Source organism: Hippopotamus amphibius, chromosome 11, assembly GCF_030028045.1.
Source record: "Hippopotamus amphibius kiboko isolate mHipAmp2 chromosome 11, mHipAmp2.hap2, whole genome shotgun sequence".
In the NCBI taxonomy this organism is placed as follows: domain Eukaryota; kingdom Metazoa; phylum Chordata; class Mammalia; order Artiodactyla; family Hippopotamidae; genus Hippopotamus; species Hippopotamus amphibius.
Window position 1 is genome coordinate 43,974,534 of NC_080196.1, and position 20,053 is coordinate 43,994,586.

The 20,053-nt window shown below is 39.2% G+C and overlaps 1 protein-coding gene across 9 annotated transcripts in view; it reads left to right on the forward strand.

The window, feature by feature from the left end:
- Positions 1-20,053, forward strand: part of MLIP (muscular LMNA interacting protein) — a 237,362-nt gene that overhangs the window by 97,820 nt on the left and 119,489 nt on the right. For 7 of the 9 annotated variants that reach the window (XM_057700596.1, XM_057700598.1, XM_057700603.1 and 4 more), the window contains exons 2-3: positions 14,371-14,526; positions 17,543-17,935. The exons of 1 other annotated variant lie outside the window; for it this stretch is intronic. In XM_057700596.1, the coding sequence (XP_057556579.1) occupies positions 14,371-14,526; positions 17,543-17,935 (549 nt within the window). The remainder of the gene's footprint in view (positions 1-14,370; positions 14,527-17,542; positions 17,936-20,053) is intronic. One more of the 9 variants, XM_057700601.1, reaches the window with a different exon arrangement.

Genomic DNA, 20,053 nt, shown 5'->3' on the forward strand with positions numbered 1-20,053 from the left:
TATCATTGTCTCTGTTCTTCTTTCAAATTCTACCATGTACAAGCCCTATTTGCCTCTTCTGAATATCTAATTATGTCAAACATTTTCACTTAGGTGTTAGATTTTCTTCTATACTTTGAAGCTTTTGGTTAACTTGAATTAAGGAGGACTGTTAGTATCCTTTTTCCTAGGAGGATATACCCTAAAGAGAAGAGACTCTACAAGCAGTAGTAACAGGATATAAGAAATCCAGATAAGCACAGTGCAGATGCTAATATAGATGAGGCCAAACTTAGACTGTGATGGTGTTACTGAACTCAGGTTTGGCTACTTATCGCTTGAGCATCTAATACTGAAAGACAAGTGTTGGGTAAGAGGAAAGATAGCTTTACTGAGGAAGCTGGCAATCCTGGGGAGAAGGTGGACTCATGTCCTAAAGAACCAACTCCCCAGGTTTTTCTTGGAGATAATATAGAGAAAAAAGGAAGGAGCTATGTGCTGGGGAGAGGGTAGTCTTCTATTTTCAGAGATGGTTATCACGATCGTTTGTGCCAAACTTTCGTCACATCTTGCTTATGATTGGAACGTCATTGGGCCATGAGTCTCTGGCTAGCTATCTCTAAAAAATAGGGAATAAGGGTAAAAGCAAAATAGAACAACTAATCTTCCATTTCAATATGCATCGTTAGCTTATTCTTTTGTACACTAAGCTAAAGTTGAAGGGGAATTAGGGCAGGAGTCAGGCTTAGCATACTTGAAGCTGAAATTCCCCAGTTTCAACAGGATTTATGCATTTTTGATGAGATGTCAGGATTCATTTAAATATCATACAGCCAATTCTGAGTTGTGATTATGATTCCTGGAATCACCTATTACTCTGGAGATGGGTCAAAACCCTGGGTGATTCCCCACTTCAGAAGAAAAACACTACCCAGGGCCAAAGGATAATAAGAAGTGGTCCTGATATTGGTTACCGGAAATTGAAACTAAGTGCAGAAGCTGAGTGAAAGCTCCTTGGGGGTGGCCTGAGGTTGCTTTCCCAAGCAGCTTAGATTTAGCACATCACCTGCCCTACCTTCTAACTTTACTCACCACTGGTGTAGCTGTGAAGGTGTCTCCTTCATGAGACTATAACTGATGTTGAGAGTGGGGTCCAAGTCTTTATCTTGATGTCTCCTAGAGCTTAAAATAGTGCCTGACACTCAACAGGGGTTTATTAAGATAAATAAATGGGATTTCTAGTGCTCTTTTTTTTTTTTTAAGCACAAGTCATAAGAACAGACAAATAGTCTTCTGAGAGGCCTGACAGCTGGATCTGTTCAATCACTTAGATATTTCTTAGCAAACTTTTGTAGATGTGTCTATTTTTTCTCTCAAATTTGTTTTCCATGTCAGGAATAGAGACTATTTGTTCTACACTCTATGCTTTAAAAGCAATACCCTAAGAGTCTCTTGGCTGGAAGGTAGTGCAGTAATATCTGTTTAGTAAGAAGGGTGAAGGATGCCCTACCTCAGCCATCAATAACACCAGATTTTAAAGAGAATTTTGTATTGTATTTGTCTGTTGCAAACGTCAACAAACTTTAATTTCTTTTGGGGATAGATTATTCAACAGAACCGTTTCTGTTCCTCAGTAGGAGAGAAAGCATTAAAAGTTTGTGTTTATAAAATGCTTCAGGGTCTTAGGCAGACCCTAGATGGCCTTCTCATCTATAGAAAAAAGGGGTTGTAACTGGAGGCTAGACTCTCCCCTTCTCCCACCCCCGATCCTGTGTCAGTAACTCACTTGGTCTTCATCATCCAAGACGGAGGCCTATTTTTTGACTAGGTCCATCGTCTTCCATTCCAATGAGGATGGTTTCTATAGAAATTGTTCTAAATACATGAGCTCTTTGAGTCTATATGTAGTTACTAAACAGATGGCTGAAGCACGCTATTATGATCCATGACTATTCTGCTTTTTGTTAAGCAAAAATTATGTCTTCTATCAATATAAGAAATAGTCTGTCATAGGAGTCCCCAACCCCCAGTACTGATCTGTGGTCTGTTAGGAACTGGGCTGCACAGCAGGAGGTGAGCGGCAGGCTAGGGGGCGAAGCTTCATCTGTATTTACAGCCGCTCCCCATCACTTGCATCACCGCCTGAGCTCCGCCTCCTGTCAGATCAGCGGCGGCATTACATTCTCATAGGAGTGCGAACCCTACTGTGAACTGCACATGCCAGGGATCTAGGTTATGCTCGCCTTATGAGAATCTAATGCCTGATGATTTGAGGTGGAGCTGAGGCGGTGATGATAGCCCTGGGGAGCGGCTGCAAATACAGATTATCATTAGCAGAGAGGTTTGACTGCACAGAGACCATAATAAATCAATTGCTTGCAGACTCATATCAAAACCCTATCAGCGAGTGGCCAGTGGCAACTAAGCTGAATCTTATGGAGTAGATTGGACATAAGCAAGACACTTCGGATGTCACCGTCTCCCATCACCCCCAGATGGGACCATCTAGTTGCAGGAAAACAAGCTCAGGGCTCCCACTGATTCTGCATTATGGTGAGTTGTACAATTATTTCACTATATTTTACAGTGTAATAATAATAGCAATAAAGTGCACAATAAATGTAATGCATTTGAATCATCCTGAAACCATCCCCCCCACTCCCATCCATGGAAAAATTGTCTTCCATGAAACCAATCCCCAAAAAGCTTGGGGACCGCTGGTCTATAATACCAACAATTATTAATAAAACAAAGGAAAGAAAAGGATTAGAGAAAAGTTCCCAATACGACACGGAACAAAATAGTAAAATAATGGATGAATTTCATTGGTTCTCATGTTATAAAAAGACTCATGGAAGAAATCAAGTAGGGCAAAGGATAGGTTCTGAAGTATTTCCTCTACCAAATCTGACTGTGCCAACATGTCTAAATATTGCTTTATGTTTGGGGGAGGGAATGGGAAGAAAGATCAGAGGGAGAAGGACAGAATGAGATCCAGGAAAAGAGCTTCCTTGTTGTTTGAATCCACTTAGAATAAACTGATTGAACCATTGACAAGGGACGGAAGGTGGAGATGAGTGTGGTCTTTAGGATTTGTTAAATCTACCCTATTCAGTAGGGAATAGGAATTAAGATTTTATATATATATTTTATATATAGGTGATACATATATGATATATATGCATATACATGTATTTATGTAATTATTAAAATCTCCCTACTGAATAACATCAGAACACCTTAATTCAAGATCTCTGATGATCTACAAAGGGGAAGAGAGATGAACCTGAACATAGAAGGTAGAACAGTTGTTACCAGGGATTGGGGGTGGGGGCGAGGAATGGGGAATTATCGCTCTATGGGAACGGAATTTCAGTTTGACAAAATGAAAAAAGTTCTGTGGCTGGACAGTGGTGATGGTTGCACGGCAATGTAAATGTACTTAATGCCACTTACTAAACTGTACACTTAGAAATAATTAAAATGGTAAATTACAAAAAAAGCTCTCGTGATCTAGACCGAACCTACTTTTCTAGTCTTATTTACCTTTATTCTCATGTATGTTATTTACCAAACTGAGTAACAATAGTGCTCACAGGAGTAACATATAGTAAGTACTTGCCTGGCACAGAGCTTCACTTGCCAAATTTAACTGTAATTTTCACGAGAACCCTGTGAAATAAGAACTATTCTGATCACATTTCACTGGTGGGGGACTGAGCCTTCGAGAGCTCCCACAACCCTCCCCCAGACCCCCAGGTCCCACAGCCAGTGGGTGATCTGACTCCTTGGTCCCCTGCTCTGCAGTACCCCTGCTGCTTCCTGCCATTCTGATAGGTGCCTTCACTCAAGCTTTTCTCTCTGCCTGAAATAAGGGCTATTCTATCTCACCTTCAGAGGTCCCATTCTGCCCTTCTAAGTGAGCCCAAGTGCCACTTCATCCCTCAGTTACTTACCCCAGGTGACTGTGATCTCACCACCTTCCAAAAGTTCCTCTAAGTCTTTGCTACTCAGGGTGTCACAGACCAGTGGCTGGGCACCACCAGAAGCTTGTTGGAAATGTTGAATCTGAGGCCACACGCAAGATGTCCTCAATCAGAAAACGCATTTTTTTAAAAAATTATTTTATGAAAGATAGTTGATTTACAATGTTGTGTTAATTTCTGCTGTACAACAAAGTGATTCAGTTATACATGTATCTAGCAATACATTCTTTTTCAGATTCTTTTCCATTACGGTTTATCACAGGATATTTAAGAAACTGCAGTTTAAGATCTCCAAGTGGTTTATGTATAAAATTTGAGAACTGCTGTATGGGATTTTTTCTTTTCTTTTTTGCTTTACACCTCTGTATTTGTACACCTATTTTATATTCTCAATTGGACTGTAAACTCTGTGGGCAGGAGGGTATGCATAAATACATATAGCATAGAAGAAGGCACATAATTTGTTTTCTGATATAACACAGCACACACATTAAAAAATTTAGATCATTTACTAGGTCGAAAAGTACTGGGTTATTTGGAATAGTTTTTCCCAGTGTGCTAACAGCATCACTTTTGACAATTGTTTCACTTGTAATGTTTCCACAAATTCAGGCTTCTGACAACAGTGAAAATGTTAAGAGGTATAATCTAGGTCCCTAAAATAAAACCTTCATTCCTTCCCAGAGCCTTTGGTCTATAACCAGCCCTTGTGACACAACATCTTTCATCGCCAAAGCACAAATATAGATATTACAGATTTGGAGAAAAATCAATACTTAGAAAATAGAAGTAGGAAAGCTGAAGTCTCCAATCAATTTCATGTGTAAAGCTTTAAGGTTTGTTTGCAGTCAGGAAACTCATTGTCTTCCAGGAACACTGGAATGGAATTTTGTTTTGACAAATATTTGATTCCAAGCTCTATTTTAGAGCAGATTTAGTTAATAGCAAAAAACTTCGTCACTAGAGACGCTCCTGTACCATTGCTCGCTTCGTACATGCCAAGGATCAGTAATTAAAGCTATTGATTTTTGAAGGGATCGCTGCGTGTTTTCTCGTTCTTTATTTAGACCCAATGTTTGCATGTATTTGTACCTCTAAATGTTCTCAGTGAGTGTGACCAGCTGATCGCTGGGATTGTCAGCTGTGCGGGCCTTTCAATCAGCTTCTTGTTGCTGTACAATCTGGCTTCTCTGTTCTTTTTGCAGAATGTTTAATTGGACTAACATGCATGAAAAGAAAAGAGGGGAAAAGCATATAGGTGGCAATTCTTTTTTTCACCTCTACTGGCTCCCTTTCGGCAGTCAGTCTGACCTCTCCTGAAGTTCCAAATCTAAAAATTGTCTGAACATAAATCTACTCTTTGGAGCTGACAAAACCCTTCCCTTCAGGGAGGATTCCACATTACCTCTTTTTAGATTTCTTTTTTTCCCTGCGAGTGTGTGTGTTGTTTCAGGGAGCGGCTCCCTTCCCACCTCACTCATTGGTTTGCTCACTACCTTATGGGATGAATCAATGCTTCCAGAAACCCGGGGGCTTCCGAGGGACTGCGGGAACAATTACTTCCAAATGAACTCGTGCATCTTAGCAGGGAGCGTTCAGACCACACCCCAGGTAAAAGGAAGTCTTTCCTTCATGCTTTTGAGAACTTTGAAAGGCTACGCACTGTGGCGTTTACTGCAAGAGGGTTTGAGGGAGAGATGCCCGGGTGTAGATAAATTTGACTATATCAAAATGCAATGTTATAGACAGTTAGTGGAAAGGATGAGCAGATAAAGGCAAAACTGCTTACTGGCAACCAAAGAAGATGTTCAGGACTGTCCTTGGCGTAGTGTGAGTGCTGAGAGACACCTTGTCATGTCTCTTCTCAACAAGAGGCTAGCGGCCATCTGTGAGTGTGGGTGTCAACGTCAGAAGGAAGAGAACTTTTAGGGAAATCGAAGAATGGAAGGCACTGCAGCCCAAAACTGAGCAAAGGAGCACTGTATGGTGTGGGGAAAAACAGTTTCTCAAATTATTAGTCGGCTGGCTGGTGAGGTGACAGTCTCAGAGTTTTGAGCACTTGAAACCACATTTAAGAATAGCTTTTCATCCTTTCAGCTCTAATTTCTATTATTAAACTAGTTTCCCAAGTATAGGAACTAGAATGTGTTTTTAAACAACGCTGACAATGGAAAGTGTTAATTGGCATTTAACCAATGCAATGATATTAACATGCATCTGTTTCTGCTTTGTGTGGAAAATGATTTTTCATCACCATAGCAATTCATTTCTGGGCTCACTGGAACTTGGCTATGGTATGCAGTAAACAGCAAATTTTTTTTTTCTTTTCTGAATAGGGGATTCAGCAGTCAACGGTTAACACGGAGCTCTTCATGTAAATGTTGTATAGTGTAGCTAGTATAATTTCAAATCCTTTTTCATCTAAACTCTGTGCAAAAAATTCTGTACATCCTTGGTAGGATTAGAGGATGCTAGGGAAAAGAGTGCCATGCTAACATTGTACTCCCAGCTTAAAAGCGAATACCAAACCATTGCCCTTTTTGTGCTTAATCTGAGGTTATACTTGTGGACAGGAATTTATCCCAGATCTTATTCTCTCTAGGAAGATGAAAAGTATTTAGTATTGTTGGATTTTCTATTTTTATGTTATTCTTGATGACATCATATATTGGAGCAACTAAAATTAAAAGAACCCAAAAAACTGTTCTTGTTACCTGCTGAAGAAATTTTATGTAGGCTGTGGATGTTTCTGTAGGAAAATATAACAATAAAAGAGAAAGAAACAATTTTACTTGTTTTCAGTTGCTTTCACTGTCAACATGTGGTTAAGTTTAGAAATTCCTCTGAGGATGCCGGTTCTGGAAGCACAACTCATTCATAGAAGCATCCATTTTTATTCATACTTTGTTTCCATTTTATTCACTAAAATTGTAACTATTAACCTTCAAAAAGTCAATAGTTTATGACGTGTCAGTAGTGATGCTCTATTTGCATTTTGGAGGCTTTAGTAGCAAGCTAAAGTAAAGAAGTAAATTTTGGAAGAAGTAAATTTTTGTCACTGTATATGCTTTAGAAGGCAAAGGCACTTACTTTTAATAATGGTGCTATGTATTTTGTAACCACAGAGCACTTATACTGAAGCACATACATCAGTATTTAAATATCATCTGGATAGAACCTAAGATAGACCTGTAGTCGTCATGTGGGGAGATGAGGGCAGGCCTACAGCACGGGGGACAAAGACACACTTTCACCTCTTCTTGGACTCCTAAAAGACTATCTCTATTTCCTACCCAAATGAAATGCTGTGATAAATTATCTGAACTACCTTCAGTGATCTCCTTGCTAAAATCCTTCTCCACGCATCATGATATTAATGAGATTAGTCACGTAAAGAAGCCTTCCTAGAAAATAATCCATCTAGAAAGTGTGTGGTATTGTGTATCACTGATAAGACTAGTGGGCTCCCTGAATCTCATGAAGGATCTAATGTCCCTTCCTACAAAGGAAAGCATTGATTTATTATTTTCAGATGACAAGCTACAGCCTGGGAATTGTCACCTGACTGCCATGGAGGAATAGTGACAATTATTTTGAAAGGCAGAAAATAATATAGAAAAATGAAAGTTGGCTCAGAAGGGTTTGTCTGTGTATTTTTTACCCCCTAAGGAATACGCATCGTTTCTAGAAGGCATAGGTGTTTTAGTTTTCTGGTTACCGGAAAGTTATACCCTACAGTAAGTGGTCCAGAGTTAGTTCACTGGACCCTGTATAACTTGGGTGAAATCTCCTACAGGAATGTCCAGTTCTTTTTATTTGATTTCATGTTCACACACAAAAATCTGATTGACAATCCTGTGTCCCAAGTGGCCTGTTCCTAGTGACCCCTGACCCTAGCCTCACGCCGTGCCACATGTTATCCGTCTTCTCCAGACCAGCTATGTGGTCGCCCAGTGTGGCTCTTGTTACAATTATGGTCTTGTCACTGTTCTTGTCTCCCAGTTCCTTGACCTTCACAGGCTCAGGGCCCTTTCTGTTTTTTTATCTCAGAGACTCGGTCTCAAGTCCATTGATTTATTATTTTCTGATGATAAGCTACAACCTGGGAATTGTGACCTGACTGCAATGGGGGAATAATGATCATTATTTTGAAAAGTAGAAAATAATATAGAAAAATGAAAGTTGGCTCAGATGGGTTTGTCCATGTATTTTTTTTTAAGAACTTCTATTGAGATACAGTTAAGAGACAATAAACAGTATATATTTAAAGTGTACAATTTGGTATCCCCATCTACCAGTTCATTCCCCCCCAACCCTCCCCGCTTTCCCCACTTGGTGTCCATATGTTTGTTCTCTATATCTGTGTCTCTATTTCTGCCTTGCATTTCCTCTTTCATAGTTGTTAGCATTTGCCTTATGTATTGAGGTGCTCTTATATTGGGTGCATATATATTTATAATTGTTATCTTCTCTTCTTGGATTGATCCCTTGACCTTTATGTAATGTCCTTTCTTGTCTCTTGTAACACTTTTTATTTTAAAGTCTATTTTATCTGATATGAATAGCGCTATTTTTTTTTTTGATTTTCATTTGCATGGAATATCTTTTTCCATCCCCTCACTTTCCGTCTGTAGGTGTCCCTAGGTCTGAAGTGAGTCTCTTGTAGACAGCATATATATGGATCTTGTTTTTATATCCATTCAGCCAGTCTGTGTCTTTTGGTTGGTGCATTTAGTCCGTTTACATTCAAGGTCATTATTGATATGTATGTTCCTATTACCATTTTCTTAATTGTTTTGTTGTTGTTTCTGTAGGTCCCTTTCTTCTCTTATGTTTCCCACATAGAGAAGTTCCTTTAGCATTTCTTGTAGGGCTGGTTTGGTGGTGCTGAATTCTCTTAGCTGTTGCTTGTCTGTAAAGCTTTTGATTTCTCCATGGAATCTGAATGAGATCCTTGCTGGGTAGAGTATTCTTGGTTGTAGGTTCTTCCCTTTCATCACTTTAAATATATCATGCCACTCCCTTCTGGCTTGCAGAGTTTCTGCTGAGAAATCAGCTGTTAACCTTATGGGAGTTCCCTTGTATGTTATTTGTTGTTTTTCCCTTGTTGCTTTTAATAACTTTTCTCTGTCTTTAATTTTTGTCAGTTTGACTACTATATGTCTTGGCGTGTTTCTCCTTGGGTTTATCCTGCCTGGGACTCTCTGTGCTTCCTGGACTTGGGTAGCTATTTCCTTTCCCATGTTAGGGAAGTTTTCAACTATAATCTCTTCCAGTATTTTCTCGGATCCTTTCTCTCTCTCTTCTCCTTCTGGGATCCCTATAATGCGAATGGTGGCGCATTTAACGTTGTCCTAGAGGTCTCTTAGGCTGTCTTCAGTTCTTTTCATTTTTTTTTTCTTTATTCTTTTCTGCATTAATGATTTTCATCATTCCATTTTCCAGGTCACTTATTCGCCTTTCTGCCTCAGTTAATCTGCTATTGGTTCCTTTTAGTGTATTTTTCATTTCAGTTATTGTGTTGCATATCTCTGTTTGTTTGCTCTTTAATTCTTCTAGGTCTTTGGTAAACTTTTCGATCTTTGCATCCAGTCTTTTTTCAAAGTCCTGGATCATCTTCACCATCATTATTCTGAATTCATTTTCTGTAAGGGTGCCTATCTCCTCTTCATTTAGTTGTTTTTCTGGGGTTTTATCCTGTCCCTTCATCTGGTACAAAGTCCTCTGCTTTTTCATTTTCTCTATCTTTCTGTGGCTGTGGTTTTCAGTTCCACAAGACAAAATGCTGCTGATACTGCTTGATTCTGCTGTCTGCCCTCTTGTGGAGGAAGCTGTCCATGTATTTTTATGCCCTAAGGAATAGGCATTGTTTCTAGAAACCCTAACCATAACTCTACCCAACCCTAACCCTACCCTGTTATAAGGCTAGAGCTTATAATCATCTAGTCTTACCATCCTACTAAATCCTAAGCTCTCATATTCCATACTGTGACTCTGGGTCATTCTCCCAAACACCAACCACACTTTCAAATCTGATTCCTGAATCATAGAGTCCTCTAGTCCCTTAGTTGGAGGTCACTCTTCTTCCCTGTCCACGTTGAACTCCACGGCTGATCCTTTGCTCTTCTCCCACCAGTACCCTCAATTTCCAGACACTCACAACATTTTTCTGCCAAAACCACCTCCTATCATCTGTTCTGTAAATGCTGCAATCCACTTTCTCTGTTCCTATGATAGGCAGCTGAACATCCCTGGAGAGATTATCAAACAGCCAAGTGAATTGCTTTCACTACAAATTCATAGATTTGCATTCGGGCTGGGCCCTCACAATCCTTTTACTTATTTACGGTCAGTCCTCTTTCCCATTGCATCATCCTACATCAATGATGTTCCAGGTTTTCTATTTCTCTTAAAATCTGCTGTCACCTTTACTAGTTTTTCCCCAGCTACTGGACCACTTAATAGTAGTGCTGAATGGTTCAACCTTGGACCTCTTCTTTTCCTGTTTGTGCTTACTCCCTTGAGATCTCATCTGGTCTCATGGTTTTCAATATCATGTATAGGTTAACAACCCTAATAACTTTCTCTTCAGCACCAACTTCCATCTGAACTTTTTCCCCATCCCCAAATTTCCACTTAGATGTGTATTTTTCGTATCAAATTCGATCTTTATTCTCAAACCAGCTTCACCTCTTGTTTTCCCCATTTCAGTGAAGAATATCTTATTTCTTTCAGTTACTCAGGTCAAAAATGTTGTACTTGTCTTGGATCTTGTTTGCCTTTTATATCTCACTTCTAATTTTTCAGCAAATTCTAAGTTTTTCCTTTATATTAGAACCAACCCAAGTTTTACCCATCATTTTCTCTTCTACAGGTTATTACACTAGTCTTCACAGCACTTATCACAATTGAAAATACTATTTTTTTTTGCATATTTATTTTGTTTCCTGCCTCCCTCCTACCAGAATGGGTAGAGGTTTTTGTTCACTGTTGTATCACCAACCCCTAGAATAGAGCCTAGCCTCTGGTAGGCATTTAATAAGATCTTGTTGAGTAAATGAAATTAAGTAGAAGGCAACATATTCAAGTGAGGTTTGGTTTCACTAGGAGCGTAGTAGCAGGGCTGATGGCCACGTAAAAGGACAAAGATGTAGGCGGGTGACTAGATGTGGTGATGGGGGTTTTGGAAGTTCTTTTCTGATTGCTTCAATTATCTCAGTGACATGGGAAACAAAGTTGTCAGCTCAGAGTGAGAATGGGGAAGAAGATGCAGGGGCTTAAAGAAAGGGAAGAAGGGGTGAGTTTTCCAGTGAGTGGGAGAGCAGATGGGTTCTGGAACTATATAATATGATTATAGAGAAGAATTAAAGGGCCAGCTTGAGGTTCAGAGTCATAAATTTGAAGTGAAACCAGCAAGCATAGTTGTGTGATTTTTTTTCCCCAACCACACTTACCCCTGTGGTGCAGGAGCAGAGTAGGTAGGGGGTTAGACTGAGTGACAACCATGATTTACCCAAAAGGAATGATGATGTGAGATAAGGCAAGGCATTTGAGGGGCATGCACAGGAGTTATGGCCAACTCGGTCATTAAGGCCAGCCAAAAGAAAAGTCTGGGAAAACGTAATGTTGGAAGGATCAGTAGACTTTCATTGTGGTGGGTTCCCAGAAATGTTGGAGTCAGAGAACTGGAGAGATTGTGTGGAAAGAAAAGAAGTGTTGATCAGAGAAGGAAAAAGCCCCCAAATTATGGTGGGGTTGTGGCTTTTGGTTGTTGCTAGGGATGGGAAGGGCAAGGAAGAGTAGAGGTTAGTGAAACACGCTATTAGAAAAATTACCCGTGGGATATGATATTGGGTATTATAAAAAGTATAGTGTTAGAAGGAGTGGAGCTAACCCCAGAACTAAATCTTCAAAGAAAGAAGGGTTTGACTTGGGTGTGAGCAGATGGCCGTAACAAGGAGAGATAGTGATTGGTGTAATCTGATGGATGGCAGGAGCTTCAAACCTGGAAGTTTGTAGGTAAGAGGGAAGAAGAATGGTCTGGAAGCAATAAAGAGGGCACAGAGGACACCTAGCCTACTTCTAGACCCAGTGTGGGAGGAAACAGAGCTTCTCGGGAAGCAGAGTCCTTCAGTGAGAACCATGGTTTAGTTAGAGCCAGAACATGTAGAGAAGAGGTTAAGGATGTGGAGGGATGTGTGATAACTGCCTGAATTCCAGAAAGTGTGTGGTGAAAAGTTTCCAAGAGTTTGTTCAAGGGATGTCACTGAAACTTGGTCTCTCTTCACCGGTGCCAAATAGGAGCTCAGGGACAGAGTTTTGGGTGAAGTAGAAAACACTAGCTTTTATTGCTTTGCCAGGCAAAGGGGACCACAGTGGGCTAATGCCCTCAAAACTGTGTGTCCCACCCTGGAGGGGATAGTGAGGAGTCTTATAGTGTTCAAGGAGCATGGTGTGGTCAGCTCGTGGACACCTTCTGATTGGTTGGTGGTGAGGTATTTGGGAGTCAGCGTCATCCACCTTCTGGTTCCAACGGGTCTGGGGTCTACATGTTTGTGGGCAGCATTCAGTTAACTTCTTCCACCAGGTGAAGGTTTCAGTATCTGCAAGACAGCTCAAAGGACATGGCTCAGAATATTATCGATAGTCCTTGAAGAAGAACTAAACATCCTTGACTGTAATGGCTAAAGTATAATTATTTTGTCTCGGTTGACTGTTTTCTTTTCTTTCTGCATTTTCTTACTTCTCTGATTAAATTTATTCTTCGACGAAAGTTTTTCTACAGACAAAAGGCAGGCAGAGGACATGGGTGGGGGTCTATTTTGGAAAGGCCTCAGAGGGTCCTGATCAGTTACAGGTACAAGAAGGGAACAAAACTAGTGGTGTATATCGCATACAGGGGTACAGGGATGGCTGGGTTTCTCATGTGGCTGACATGGTTTAAAGGGCATGTTGAGATAAGGCACACAAGGGTGACACAACCTGAAGGGAGAGGAGCCTGGGGAGTCCTGCCGGGGCCATTGCATTTCTTATGACAGAGGCATGGAGGTGGCAGCGTGGCAGTGTCACCGTGACTAGGTGGGGCTGATAGCATCATGAACATGCATTATATGCAAAATGATTCCCCTCACCTTCCAGCTTCTCCCACTGCCCCCTAGTCAGAGCTTTTCTGTATCTTCTTTAATTTTCTCCGTTCTCAGAGGAGGCCATGTTCCTTCTGTTGTTCCTTTAGCTTTTTCTGCCCTCTTCCTCCAGGACTGTGTTCCACTTTCCTTCTCACTGGTTCCTTCTCCGAGTCTACAGATGTCTTCACATCTGTCCTGTTACAGACCAACAAGGGCACTCTTTGACTGGATTTTCCTTTCTAACTACTCTCTATCTGTCTTCCTACTTCTCTCGAAAGAGAAATCTCCAGCACCATCTTCTCTTTCTGCCTTTCCATTTAGTCCTCCATCTATCACTCTCGGCTTTCTGTCCTGATCTCTAGCCTTGGGTCTTATGAAACCGGCATTAACTATCTGACATGCTAATGTGACCATCTCATTCCCAATCTACAGCACTTGGTTCTCATTGTCAATAGGACAAAACCCAAGCTTGATTCACACCCGATGCTGCTTTCCATGCCTCCACTCAGCTGGTTTCCTCAGCCTGGAAGAGCCTTATCTTTCTCTTCACTAGCACTTAGATTCCAGGTGCTGCCTTCTGTGGAGCTTCCCAGACTGGGTAGGCATCCCTCATCCTTCCTATTCTGTGCATATGCTTTTCCTACTTGTGACTGGTCTATTGGCTGTTTCTCATTTGCTGTTGTACCTCTGGCTCTCCTGCCACACAGCAAACACTTCACAAAATGATTTTTGAATGAATAAAGAATGAATGGAAGAGAAGGTATATTCTCGAGAAGGGGCATTGGTATTCTGACAGCAAGAAAATTAAACTTTCCATTTTCAATTCACATATCAGCATTCTCCATACACGTCAGAAGCTTCACGCATGCTTGGTGATTATGAGTCACATGGAACCTACTAACCCAGGGTTAAATGGATAAAATTCCTTGACCTCCATGGGAGCATCACAAACACAGGCATCTGTTTTGAAACTGACTTTCTCCCTGTTAAATTGCAACATTCTAGCAGCTCAACTTGCAAACGGGCTTTTCTGTTGCCATGTCCTGCAGTAGGATCTTCCTGGGGTTGTGTTTCTTTCTCTGACAAATATTTTCATAAAAAAAAAAAGGATTGGGTATACTATGAATATTTTAATAGATGTTCTCTTTGGCAACCATATACATGATCACAGGACAATAGGCAATTTATCAAAATAAACAAGATAAATATAATATAGAGAGCGTAAAGTCAAGATAAACCTTTGATAAGACTGAAAGTCTAATTTATTACATGTCTCATAGGTCTCTTCTGGTGATTCTGAAGCCAAACCTCTGATCTTCACATTTGTCCCCACTGTCAGAAGACTACCAACCCACTCCCAGTTGGGTGACACCTCTAAATTCATTGTTAAAATTCCTGAGGAACCAAGTGATAAGACTCCAGAAACTGTAAATAGGGTAGGATTATTTTTTATTATTTTTTTATATCAAGCAGTTAACATTAAATTATCCATAATAATGACTTGAAAATTTGTATGGATGTTTATTTTCTCTGCTTAAAGTGAGATAACTGGGAAATCTAAGATTGGCTAAAAATATAGCTATGTAATAAGAACTTCCATGTTATCAGATCTCAGGTTCTCTCCAATATATTATTCTCAACCCTGTTGATTTGACAGTTGCTTGCTGTTCATGTGATATATTCTGCCTCCAGGCACCTCCCTTCCCAAATGTATCTTAAAATAATAAAAATAAAACTTTTACACAGTTTAAATCTATCTTTAAAGAATACTAGATAAAGGAGTGAGGTGTTATTTTACTTGTAACAGATCAGCAACATTAAAAAATGTAACAGCCAATGTTGGGGCAATTGTGGATATATTGGCATGCTCACAATTTGCTGCTAGTTTTGTGAATTTGCACATTTTGGTGGAAAACACAGTTATACAGCTGTTTATAAACTTTTAATGTTCTAACTCTTGGAAATGTATCCCAGGGAAATAGTACAGAGGAAAAAAAGTGTTATGTAGGAAAATAATTAGGGGAAAATAAGAAGAGCCCATTATCTAACAATCAGAGAAAAGCTGAGCATATGATCACACATCACCTTGACAAAGTTATAATTATAATGATTATGTAATTTCATGGGATGTGTTAATCTTATGATATTAAGTGATACAATAGGTTATAAAATTGTATTTATACCCTGATTATACCTATCTAAGGTGAGACCAAGACTGAAAAAGAAATTAAAACAAACAAACACCTAAAAACTACTTGTGTTAAAAGAGACATTTTGGGTAAAGGAAATTTTTCTGCAAAATATATTTTAATACTATCTTATTATAAAGAAAATGTGACTGGGGGAACTTTGTAGTATTTTTGAGCCAACTTGTAGGAGATAAAATTATCTGATTCTCCTTGTCTATATGAAAACATCTTATCTAGCAAGTAGTAATATATAACCTGGGACTTACAATGCTATCTTATTTCAAAGACTGTTGGGACCAAATTATTTCAGAGAAATTCTGAATGCTGTTATCAGGCACTTCTGGGAAGTTTCTCCCTAACGGTACACAGGTACACATAATATATTCACTGGATACTTTGTGATTCGGTGCTAAGTGTTCGTGAGACTATAGATGTGCGTGTGGATCAGTCTTGGTTGCGGATCTCTGAAGCCTCCTGAAATAATGACTTTCATCTGCTGATATCAATGGTACCTACACAACCACATCTTTACAAGATTAAAGATTTTTGCTGCTATTTTTTAAACAGTTCAATATTATAATAGAGCAGGGTACACAGTCCCTCAGGTTTTTGTTTGTTTATTTTTTTTTTGGTTTTCTTTTTTTGGCCGCACTGTGCGACATGTGGGATCTTAGTTCCCTGACCTGGGATTGAACCCTGCACCTCCTGCATTGGAAGTGTGGCATCTCAACCACTGGACCACCAGGGAAGGCCAATCCTTCATTTTTTATATATTGAAAAACTATTTACTTAAACACATGCTATGTGCTTGGTGCTGTGGATTCTGAATGAATAAAGTCCACTTATATAACTTATTTGTTATTGGGAAGGCAGACAATGAAAAAAGTAAAAAGCATATAATAAAATCTCAGGTGGTGATAAATGCTGTGTTTTTTTTTTTTTTTTTTAATACATCAGAATAAAGGAATAGAGAATGATGAACTGTGGGGACAGGGAGTTACTGTAGATAATTAATAATATTTTCAAAAAATAGGTCAATTTTGCCAGCTCTTTAGTTATTCTGTTAACTTTCCATCATGAGCAATCTGTCTTTGAATCCTTCTAGTTTTAATTTAAACTTCTTTCCAATTTGGGTTTTGTTACTACACAGTATTGTAACTTAATGTGTGAAATGACCACTGTTGGAGAAATCCGAATCAGAGGCAAAATATGTTTTACCTATGTCATCAGCAGCTGAGAAATGTGGTCTGGAGGTATGAAGTCAACTGCTTAGTTTAGTTCTATCTCATCAATGGCATTGTGTGAATATTCTGTCTTCACACATGCAACACATAATACATGTTAGCACACGTGAAGTCGATGACTATGGCTGAAATTTAGTTTATTTTAGTTTTGGTTGAAATTTAGTTTATTTTAGTTTATTTTGTGTCTTTAACTTTCTATTTTGAAATAATATTAGACTTAGAGAAAAGTTGCAAAAAAAAAAAAAAAGAGTGGGAATCATAGTATGATTTTCAAAACCAAAAAAATTAACATTGGGTCTTTTAAACACAATGTTAGTGTATATAGCTGCTATCATTTTAGAAAAAATAGATGCTTTGGCAGCGTGGTAAAGCTATCTTACTCCTGGTCTTGTAAACCTCCTATGTGTTCATAGGAAATTGAAAGGGAAAACATTTAGAATTATAAATCCAAAGTAAAATAACAGTAAAAAAAAATACCTTGTACTAAAAATATCTTTTTTGGTGTCCTATTCAGTTTTTCTCAATTAGCTTGGATTGTTTTGTCTGAATATTTGTAAATTTTGTTCCAATTTTACTTTTCTTCTCAGACTTTTAGAGGGATTCATATTATTTTAGAAAGTTTCAATGGGATTTCCTTTTCTCCTTGGTTTATACAGGATACACGAGTTTCACTTGACCATTAACTAAACCCCATTTGTTTCATGAATGTCTTTACGGAAAACATTGCCCTCTTCCTCTCTTTTTAAAAAGTCCTATCAGGATTTATTTGAAAACAGGTTTTGCTGATGTTGATTCTGAGCCCTAATGGTTTGGGCTTGGACCAGGACAAACAAGTGGGTTAGTAAAAGTAACCCATCAGCTTCAATACAATCTCTCCTATGCCAACCTGATTTTTAGATATATTTGTAAAAACTCTTGTCCTTGGAGATTATAAGCAGGTTATGTTTTAAAGAGTATATGAAAAAAGAAGCATTTATCAAAGCAATATCAACATTTTTATGTGTCTACATTTATTGCAGTCTGATTCCAATGAGTACTTGACCTTGAATGTTGGGAGCCAGCGGGAGAGAGACCAAGAAACATTGACTTACCCTTTAGAGGTCAAGGACAAGGCTTCCCAAGGAAGGGGATTTAAAGCAAACGAACCTCAAGGAATGCAGCAAAGTGACCTCTTCAAAGCTGAATATGTCTTTATTGTGGACTCTGAGGGGGAAGATGAAGCTCCAAGCAGAAAAGGTGAACAAGGTCCCCCAGGGGGGATGGGCACCACAGCTGCTCGGCCCACGTCTCTAGCAATCTCCTCCAGTCTGGTCTCTGATGTGGTGCGCCCCAAAACTCGGGGGGCAGACCGCCAGGTCCCATCACATCCTGAAATGCCTCATGGGATGACTCCTCAGCAAAAACATGGGCAGGTAGGTTTTTCTTCTTGTCAAAAAAGAAAAAAAAAAGTTTCATACCCCTTGCCTGCAAAGGCCTTCCTATTTATTCAAGGCATCAAGGCATCAAGGCATACAAAACTCTCAAGGAAAAAGATACTAAAAAACTAAAATCCCAAGATCATAAATCATCACAGTGTAAATATAGATAATAAATTCATAAGATGAAAAGGATTATATATAATTGTACTGTGAACTGGCTGAAGAGAACATGTAAAACACTTAGCTGGAGTGGATTTGGGGGAATATTAACTCTTCCTTTTGAAAAGTCTTGGAGGAATTTCTTAGGAGAGAGTGCTTGGTGGACTGGGTGCACCAAGAAGCACATTTCAGAGATGAGAAAGATTCAGCAAGAAGACATCAACTGGATATTACATGTAGACACATTACTTTTAAGCTAGTAAAAGAGTAGTAAAAGGATATGCTAGGAAATAAGAGTGTGTAAGGAAAATCATTTCCTCCTGTGTGTCTTCAGAGAAATATCGACTGTATTCCTGGAAACCACTAGAAGCAGGGCTGGCCTCAGAGAATTGGGGAGAAGATCCCACCCCAAAACTTGGCAGCAAGATTGAAAATTTCCTTAAAGGTGGAGAGCCTTTGATACAGCAGGAGAAGACTCTCATTTGTGATGGCAGGAAAGAAACGGGGTGGAGAGGGAGGGATTTTGAAGGGGAAAAAATAGGGTGACTGGCTATTTGTTGTCATGAAGTTATCAGATCACTTTGACAAGGCAAAGAATGTCAAGAGTGCAGAGGCTGGCTTGGCTTTGGGAGTAAATAATGGTGCAGAGCTCTCTGTGACAATGAGCATGAGTCAGCACCAAGATGTCCTATTTAGAATCTCCTAGACCAGGCATTTGCAAGCATCCCAAAGTATTTGCAAGAATGTTTTCATTGGTGAGTTGGCCTTTTGGTACTGCTAGGACCTATGCAAAGCTGTAGCGTAGGCATCTTATCTTTGGTGCCACCTTATCTTTATTTATTCAGCCTTCACTGACTTCCTGATGCTGTATTTATGTCACCTTCAAGCATCCAGTATCTTCATGCTGTCTTTTGGTGATAAAAGACTCTCACTGCGGTACCACCACCTCCCTGGTCTACTGGACTAAAACATTTATTTATTCTTGAAGTTTATTCTCACTTTGTTATTGGAAATATTCTAATCATATAATTAAACATACTCTTGGTAACTGGTGACAGCACTAAACATTTCGTTCTTGCCTTAGGAAAGATAATGGAATAAGCAAGTTGGAGATGTAGACATTTCCATAGTCAGTGGAGGGTAGTTTAATGTGGCCTTTTGAAGAACATTTAGACATGATGATACCAAATATAAATAAAGAAAAATATTCATAATGAAGCAATGTTTAGGTTTTTAATTTATTCTTTTCCCCAACTGATAGATTTCTTCCACTAAGTTGGTCTTTTATTTTGTTTTCATGTGACCAAATATATAGAGGGTAAACTAGAGACAAAACATACATTTGGGACTTTCTTTTGGCCAAAATAAATTAGTGAGAAGTAGATTATAGTTCATATTACCAAAGCTCCAAATGAAAAGGCAAAGCTCAGCCTAATTCGTGGTGGCTGGGCATTGTGGTTACCGCAGATGGAGGAAAACTGGGTCCTGAAATGTTTGGGAATAGCCGTTGCTCCCATTCCATTTCCTATAATAACCCATTGGCATGATGAATAGTAGGTCATCATGAAATAAAAATAGGAAGAAATAAGAACAAGATGACTGTTACTCACAAATGTGAACTAAACAGAAATGGCCAGAGCATCAAAGAAAGCACTCTGAGTAGGTTAATATAGTCAGTAGTCAAAGCTTAATGTAAAAAGCCTCAAGATTATCCCATGATTGGATTACTGGATGCCAACAGCATCAGTTTTTCAATCCACCTGATAAAAATGAATCCATGTGCAGAACTGTCTGTGTATTATCACTATCAGTTAGTTAGGAATAATTTATGAAACTATTCCTAAAAAAATGTACTTAGGTCCTAGTCTGGCCTTTAAGCTTTCTATAACCTAGCCTAGATGTCATTTGCTACCCTCATCTGGTACTTCTATTCTTCAGCACTCCTGAACTGTC